We start from the raw sequence: 8,894 nt of genomic DNA, 5'->3' as shown, positions 1-8,894 counted from the left end.
GCACAATCTTGTATGTCAGCAAAGGGGTTCTGTGTATATCAGTAAAAAGGCTTTTTTATGTTTGTTACAAAACAGACTAAGGGGGTCATTTTGACCTCGGCGGTCTTTTTCCAAGACTGCCGAAGGACCGCCGTGCGGAAGACAGCCAGTGGTGGCAGTTTGCCGCTCTGCCTATTATGGCCGTTGGCAGCTCTCCGTCCTTTTACGGACGGAGAGCCGCCAACAGCCATACTGGCGGACGGCGGGGAAGTGGAGGTTGCTCCACCTCCACCGCCACGCCAACAGAACACCGCCCAGCGAATCACGTCCTGTGATTCGGCGTGGCGGTGTTCTGTTGGCGGTGTGGTGTCGGCGAGCAGCCCCCATGGCTCCCGTCCCCTCCCAGAGGATCGTCGGACCAGGTAAGTCGATCATCCATGAGGGGAGGGGGGTGGGGGGTTCTGTGTGTTGTGTGCGTGCATGGGGGTGTGCGTGTGTGTAAGTAGAGGGGGTGTGTGAGTGCGTGTATGCTTGCGGGGGTGTTGTGTGTTTGGGAATGAGTGCGTGTATGTCTGTAGTTATGTCTGTATGGATGTGTGCGTGTATGTTTGAATGTGGGTGTGCGTGTCTGACTGTGTGTGTGGATGTTGGCATGTATGTTGGTGTGTGTGCGTGTATGTGTGTTGGTGGTGCGTGCGTGTTGTGTGTGTATGAGTGATGTTATGTTGGGGGTCGGGGTGGGGAGGGGGGTCCTGCCACCTTTGGGGGGTAGCAGGGGTGGTGGGGGCTGTAGGGGAGGGAGTCGGGGTGGGGGGTGGGGGAGAAACCTATCAGTGCCAGGGAAGGAATTCCCTGGCACTGATAGTGCTTACCGCCATGGATTTCATGGCGGTTTCAAACCGCATGAAATCCATGGCGGTCAGCCGGTTCAAAATACTGCTGGCGGTATAGTGACGGCTGCCGGGCTGGAGACCCTGGGCTCCAGCCCGGTGGTCGTCTCCGCCCTGGCGGGCGGAACGGAGAAGAGGCGGATGACCATGGCGGTAACCACCATGGTCATATTACAAAAAAAAAGACCGCCAGCCTGTTGGTGGTCTTACCGCCGCTTCTCCGCCTTCCGCCAGGGTCATAATGACCCCCTAAGTGTGTGTCAGTGGAGGTCCTGTATGCCAATGAAGCTATCAAACCTACCGCAAAACTGAGCTGATCTGGCGAGAATGCCACCGAAAAATCCAAAGCTGATAGAAGTGGCATGGCTAGTCAACCAAAATGGAAGAATCATCTCACCTATCCCACTGTGGGTACCCGGGGAAGAGCAGTCCTATGGCATTTCCCTCTGGGTTTCTTTAGGGGAGTGGCACAGACCAGGCAGGACAGCTAGGGATAGGTTGTTTCAAGGCAGCTGGGTCTTCAGGTGGCAGTTAAGGGAATGGCAAGTCTAGGTCCCCTTCTTCCTGGCTTGCTGTGTTATTTGGATTTTGCAGTGGTAGCTGATTTCCCTCCCTGAAGAACTGTGGGTTGTGAACGAATGTTTAAGTTGTGGAAAAAAAGAAACAGGTAAACAAGAGCCCTGTAGTATTAGAGACGTTTTTGGTACAGATATGGGGGACATGGTTATAATATTTTAGTACAGAGTTTCGGCTCAGTGGTTTGAATTGCTGCTTTACGACAAACTGTAGTGAAAACTCACATGGCTGATAGAATGGTCCACAAGGGCTGGGGCATTACAAAGCATGCCCGTGCGGCTAGAAAATGAGAAGGGGTGAAGGCAGGGACATACGACAGGTCGTTAAGGATAGTGTTTCGTGCATAGAAGTCAACAGATGACTTATGTTTGGGATGGTCGGTGGATTGGTGAAGCATGAGTTGGAGTGGAAGAAGTGATCTTTTGTTTGGGAGAGTTTGCTAACAGGTGGTAGTTTAAGAGGGATGGGGGAGTAGGCAGAGATGTTTCAAGGCATAGGCAAAGTGGCCTTTTCCTAAGGCCGCCAGATTTCACCCCCCACCCAATTAACCATTCAGGACAGTTCCACACTGTCTAGTTATATAATAACCTTTGTGTTTACTTACTTTTTTCACTGACCAGTCTTGCCGCTGTCTGAGAGAGAGACACAGTTATAGAAAATACCAATTTCATTCTGGTTAAATGCAGCAAGCATTCTAACCCTTGAAAGTGGGTAGGCCCAGTCCAACAGGCCTTTGTCCTTACACATCTTGTGACATTTACTGCGCAGTAAAAAGGGCATGATGTTGTTCCTCAGACTACATCATCGTTGTGGAGCTGCTGCCATGTAGTGCGGTCACAGCCTGCTGCCTCCTGAGTCTAAATATGGGGGTGATTCTGACCCCGGCGGTCTTAGACCGCCGGGGCCAGGGTCGGCGGGAGCACCGCCGACAGGCCGGCGGTGCCCCGCAGGGCATTCTGACCGCAGCGCTTTGGCCGCGGTCAGTGCAGGAAAACCGGCGGTCTCCCGCCGGTTTTCCGCTGCCCCTAAGAATCCTCCAAGGCAGCGCAGCTTGCTGCGCCGCCTTGGGGATTCTGACACCCCCTACCGCCATCCTGTTCCTGGCGGTTCGCCCGCCAGGAACAGGATGGCGGTAGGGGGTGTCGCGGGGCCCCTGGGGGCCCCTGCAGTGCCCATGCCAATGGCATGGGCACTGCAGGGGCCCCCGTAAGAGGGCCCCGCTTGTATTTCACTGTCTGCATTGCAGACAGTGAAATACGCGACGGGTGCAGTAGCACCCGTCGCACCTTCCCACTCCGCCGGCTCGATTACGAGCCGGCTTCATGGTGGGAAGGTCGTTTTCCCCTGGGCTGGCGGGCGGCCTTTTGGCGGCCGCCCGCCAGCCCAGGGGAAAACTTGAAATACCCACTGCGGTCTTTTGACCGCGGCGCGGTATTTTGGGGGCGGAATTCTGGCGGGCGGCCTCCGCCGCCCGCCAGAATCAGAATCACCCCCTATATCTCTTGCAGCTCACGCAATGCAGTAAGCAAAAGTATCCATCAGCACTAAAAGCCCAAATGGTGGGTGCCCTATAGCTACATCGTAACAACAAAGATTGTGGGTAAAAGGCTTGGTCGGGCCACTAGTCTTTCTGCTTTTCTGACATGTAGACTACGTCAATGTGGAGTGCAGAGCAGCATTATATGCTCCCTCCATGACTGCACCGTCCATGTGGAGCCCCTTCTGGGCCAATGTGGTCACAGCCTAGTGTCACCTGACTCAGAGGTCCTGTTCCTCACAGACCAGTGAGTGGAGTACAGTAAACCAACAAGCATTTGCAATGCAATAGGCCTCGCATTTGCTTGACTATTGGAGTTGGTAAATGCATAACTTAGTCCTCTCTGCCACATAATTTCAGTGGCCCTGCATATAACTAAAGACATTTAGCATCCTAATTTAAAACTGCCATGCTAATTAGAATGGAATACCACTTTCACCACCCCACCATCAGAGTTGCATGCTGACTAACATGTTGCTGAAGAGGGCAAATTAAGTTGCGTTCGGAGATATGGAGAAGAACACGAGCAGGAAACTAACAAAACAAGCCGAGGCAAAAAAAAAAGTAGTGAGCCGACACTAACATATATGGCCGATTGTGCAATAATCTATGGAACAGGGTCAGTCTCCAGGGCGGGAACAAAACAGCCAAAAGGCGGGACAAATGTAAAGCATTTACCAATGAAATCAAAGGAATTTTGAAAGGCAGGCCAAGGAACCAATGAAAGTGATGGGTATGGTCAAAGCCCACAGAAGTAGATTACAGCATGTCGCGAGACAGCGCATGCACGTTGCTTAGGCTCGACCTAAAAAGGACTCTCTGTATGGACAGGCACCAAAGGTGAAACACTAATCCATTGCACCACATGCAGCCGATTTATTCAGGCTGCTAGTCTTTCTGTTTCTCAAGTCCTGGCCAGACAGATAGAGACTGTTTGCTCCATGTTTGGGCCCAGATGTAGGCTGGACAATCATACATCGTAAATCGCCAAGAGCATAACTAAGCATGGAAAATGGATTTAAAAAAATCAGAGTTGTTCTATATAAGGTGCTCCAAATTATGTTTGTCCCATGGTCTCCAAAATCCTTATGATGTCCCTGGGAGTAGGAAAATAATGATCTATTAATGCAGAGATGCCAATGGCTGGAAAGCAGAAAGAGGGATTTTTTTTTTTAATTGTGATTTTCTCCCCCATTTAGTATTGAAATGGGGCAGTTTAAGGAGTTCAAGTGCGAGCAGCTAAATTAAAGCCATTTTTGGCTTTAAAAATCGGGAGTGACCTGTCTGAATGGAGCCTGTTGGCAGTATGTTAGTGCGTCAGCGTTACCAACTTGAATTGTAACGTTTGTTGGAGACTAGCTTCAGACCTGACCAAAGCAAGAGCGTTGTTCTTTCTAAAGGTTGTCCGGGTGTTTTTGGAATATTAATCTCTCTCAGACACTGCCGCTTCCGCCAACGGTTTCGCTGCTACTAGGTTTGTAATCAAGGAAGGCGTTCCATATGGTTTATAATGCCAAGAAAAGCAATCGCACACAAAATAAACACAGTGCTCGGCTGGACTGTACAGAAACGTGTATGTGTGTGGGTAATCTCTCGTCCTCAGAGGGACACTCCGGCAACAAGGTCAGGTGCCAATCGCTGGGGTTGGGGAGGCTCGGGCATCCCTGTGCGGCGCCGGCCTCTCCCCCCGCCGCTGCTCCTTCCTCCTCTCCCGGCGCTTGCTCCAGTCACAGGCCCGCCCGGAGCCAATGAGGCGCCCCGCCGCCCGCCCACCGGATCCCGCTCCGGCTCCACGGCGCACCGCCCCCGCACGACAGGCTCCGAGCATCATACAGGGAGTCCCCGCCCGCCCCGCTGTCACCGGGCACGGGAGCCGCGCCTCCTCCCCGGCCCGCCAGCGTGATTCATCAGTAGAAGGGGGCGGTGCGTGATGGCAGCGCCGAGCGCCTAGAGACCCGCAGCCCCCTGCACCCGCTGCGCTCGGAGGAGCCTCTGCGCCGACAAGATGGAAGAGACGCTGAGGAGGCTGCACAAGGAGGCATCCGGAAGCAAGCACAAAGCCATCAAGGACTGCTGCGGCTCTGCCCTAGGTGAGAGCGAGCGGGGGCACTGGGGCACCTGCGGGGGCGCACGGCGATGTTCACAGCCTGGCACCGAGCCGGGGGCGCAGCCGGGCAGAGCCGCTTGTATATTACCAGTCACGGCCCTGGACAGCTCCATTCGCCACACAACACCTGAGCACACGTCCTTACATCCATGCGCAGCACTCTTCTGAGCAGGGAGCTGCGCCTCGTCCCAGCCAGGCACGGCGCCTCTTCCCAACCACGCACAGTCAAACACAGCACTCTTCTCGGCAAGGAACAGCGTCCCAGCCAGGCATAGCGCCTCTTTCCAACCATGGACAGCCCCTCTGCACATCCATACACAGTACTTTTTCTCAGCAAGTCGCTGCGCCACTTCTCAGCCTGGAACAGCGTCCCGGCCATGCATAGCGCCTCTTCCCAACCACAGCACTCTTCTTAGGAAGGTGGTGCGCCTCTTCCCAGCCATGGAGAGCCCCTCTGCTCACCCAGACACGGTACTCTTCTCAGCAAGGCGCTGCGCCACTTCCCAGCCATTTACCTCTTTCCCCAACCAAACACAGCGCCTTTAACAGCCGGAACAGCTGATTTCACTGGCAGGCACTCTGCATCCACCCAGACAGACCACCTTTCATAGTCAGACACTCGACCCGAGTCAGGAAGCCTTCGCCCATCCAGGTGTCCAACATTGATATCTCTGGCAGGGCCCGCGCCCTCCTCAATCAGAGACAGGCACCTGCTGTTGTAAAGTTACGTCGAAGGGGATGCAATATAATCACGCATTACAGCCCGTGTTAAGATGTCAGCAAAGGCATGCTTTACAGCAGGGGACCTCACATGTGCACAGGTTACTGCCCAGGGTACTCCAGGCCACTGCAGGTCAGCACTAGTCACAGGGCATTGCATCCTTGTCTGCTGCGAGAGCTCAGCGGGCGGCCTTAATGACAGATGACATGCAGAACATCTTCCATCTGACTGGGTGAGTTCGCGCGGTACAGGCATAGCAAGCTGTGCTTCCTTCGAGAGGCAGAGAAGGCAGCTCATATCCAAGCTATGCTGTCGCACTGTTATCATATCATGCAGCGCATTGCTCTATTATCAGATCATGCAGCGCATTGCTCTGTTATCAGATCATGCATTGCATTGCTCTATTATCAGATCATGCATTGCGTTGCTCTATTAACAGATCATGCATTGCGTTGCTCTATTAACAGATCATGCATTGCATTGCTCTATTATCAGATCATGCATTGCATTGCTCTATTATCAGATCATGCATTGCATTGCTCTATTATCAGATCATGCAGCGCATTGCTCTATTATCAGATCATGCAGCGCATTGCTCTATTAACAGATCATGCATTGCGTTGCTCTATTATCAGATCATGCATTGCGTTGCTCTATTAACAGATCATGCATTGCGTTGCTCTATTAACAGATCATGCATTGCATTGCTCTATTATCAGATCATGCATTGCGTTGCTCTATTATCAGATCATGCATTGCGTTGCTCTATTATCAGATCATGCATTGCGTTGCTCTATTAACAGATCATGCATTGCGTTGCTCTATTATCAGATCATGCATTGCGTTGCTCTATTAACAGATCATGCATTGCGTTGCTCTATTATCAGATCATGCATTGCGTTGCTCTATTAACAGATCATGCATTGCATTGCTCTATTAACAGATCATGCATTGCGTTGCTCTATTAACAGATCATGCATTGCGTTGCTCTATTAACAGATCATGCATTGCAGTGCTCTGGTCTTTTATTTGAGTTACTAATGTGTAAATGGTGTCCTATTCAAAAGAAATGTTGTAACCTAGCCGATGACTCTTGTACATCTAGCCTTACTAATAAATGAGTGCAATATTACCATATTAACATTTTTAAAAAGTAAAGATTGCTTTGCAGGTGTTCACTTTGCAAACACCAGTGTAGGAGACTGGCCTGGTTTGTAGTGGGTACTTACACCTTATACCAGGTCCAGTTATCCCTTATTAGGGAAGTAGTAGTGTTCTAGCAGCTTAGGCTGATAGAGGTAGCTATAGCGGAGCAGCTTAGGCTGAACTAGGAGACATGCAAAGCTCATGCAATACCACTTATAGTTACACAGTACTTATACACATTAAAGACAATACCCAGTGTTACCAACAATAAAGGTATTTATTTGGGTGACACAGTACCAAAAATATCTCAGAGACAATACTCCTTCTGGAGGTAAGTATTATACACAATATATACACTAGACACCAAAATTAGACATGTAATTAGTCATAGAACAGTGCAAACAATAGGAAATGCTGTAGAATGCAATGGGAGAAAATAGGTCTAGGGGCAACACAAACCATATACTAAGAAAGTGGAATGCAAATCACAAATTCCCCCCTAGACAAGTGTAGTGTGTGCAGAATCGCTGGGAGAGTAAGGATACTGTAAAGGTAAGTAAATTACCCCACCCCAGACCCCAGAAAAGCAGGAGTAATGTACTGCAAGTTTCCTTAGGACACACTACACCCCGTGATTGGGATATTGCAGTAACCAACCAAGTCTGCAAATAACAACTGCTGGATTCCTGGACCTGAAGACCTGCAAAAGAAGGGGAAAAAGTCCAGAAGTCGAAAGAAGTTCCAGGAAGGACAGGAGCCCCTGCCAACCCAGAAGAGGGTGCTAAAGAAGAGTCCCCGGTAAGTCCGAGACTGCAGGAATGCACCCTAAGAAGATGCCAGCGGGTTCCTGCGTGATGCAAAAGATGTCCCACGACGTGAAGATGGATGCAGACGTGATTTCGTGTTGGAAATCGCCAACAAGCCTTGGTTACGACAAATATGCGTTTTGCGTCAAAATGGCACTGGCTGGATCCATGGGGGTTTCAACTCTGTGTGAGGAGGAATAGGGGGCTCTCAGCACTTTAGAGAGTCCTCAGAATGCCAGGCAGCACCCACGGGAGTCCCAGGACATGGTGACAAAGGAGGTGCAAAATGCGGTTGGTGCAGCACAACAAAGGAAGGTCCCACGCCACCGGAGAACAACTCAGCGAGTTGAGCATCGCAGGATGGAGTGCTGGGCACAAAGGAATTTTGCAAATAGTGCACAGAGGCCTCAGGAGGTGACGGAGACGCAGTACACAGGGGTACCGTCACTCTCAGCGAAGACAAGGTCTTACCTCCAAATTGCGTCAGCAGGACCTCGGGACAGTCTTTGTTGATGGGGTCCACCCTCTGTGTCCTTAGGAGCACGTTCAATGCTGTGAGGGTGGTCCACGGGTACCGTTCGTCATCTTAGAAGGTGCCTGCGTGAGCAGGGGAGGGACTCTGTCACCCCACAGGAGATTTCTTTGGTCCTTCTGGTGCAGGGTGAAGACAGGGAGTCCTCAGAGCATGCACACTGTGGAAACTGTTGCAGTTGCTGGCTGGAGCTGAAGTTGCAGAGGAAGAGTATCCCTTGTAGATACTTTGTTGCTGTTTCAGCGGTTCCTGGAGCAGGCTCAGGTTGATCTGAGGTCAGAGGACGAAGTAGTAGTTGCAGAGGATTCCTGAAAGAAACTTGCAAGCAGAACCTGAAGAGAACCCACAGGAGAGAACCTAAATAGCCCTGAGAGGGGGATTGGCTACCTTATGGGGTATGGACCTATCAGGAGGGGTCTCTGACGTCACCTGCTGGCATTGGCCACTCAGAGCCCTCCAGAGTGCCCCCACACCTTGCAAAGCAAGATGGATGAAGTCTGGGACACACTGGAGGAGCTCTGGGCACCACCCCTAGGGTCGTGATGGACAGGGGAATGGTCACTACCCTTTCCTTTGTCCAGTTTCGCGCCAGAGCAGGGG

General features: G+C 51.5%; 1 protein-coding gene across 3 annotated transcripts in view; it reads left to right on the top strand.

The window, feature by feature from the left end:
- Positions 1-4,779: 4,779 nt before the first annotated feature.
- Positions 4,780-8,894, top strand: part of ARFGEF3 (ARFGEF family member 3) — a 402,727-nt gene continuing 398,612 nt past the window's right edge. For all 3 annotated transcript variants that reach the window (XM_069234334.1, XM_069234333.1, XM_069234332.1), the window contains exon 1: positions 4,780-5,072. In XM_069234334.1, the coding sequence (XP_069090435.1) occupies positions 4,988-5,072 (85 nt within the window). In that variant the 5' untranslated portion in view covers positions 4,780-4,987. The remainder of the gene's footprint in view (positions 5,073-8,894) is intronic.

The sequence above is a fragment of the Pleurodeles waltl genome, chromosome 5 (assembly GCF_031143425.1).
Source record: "Pleurodeles waltl isolate 20211129_DDA chromosome 5, aPleWal1.hap1.20221129, whole genome shotgun sequence".
Classification (NCBI taxonomy): domain Eukaryota; kingdom Metazoa; phylum Chordata; class Amphibia; order Caudata; family Salamandridae; genus Pleurodeles; species Pleurodeles waltl.
Note: the sequence above shows the minus strand (reverse complement) of the source record. Positions and strands in the feature narration are given on the sequence as shown.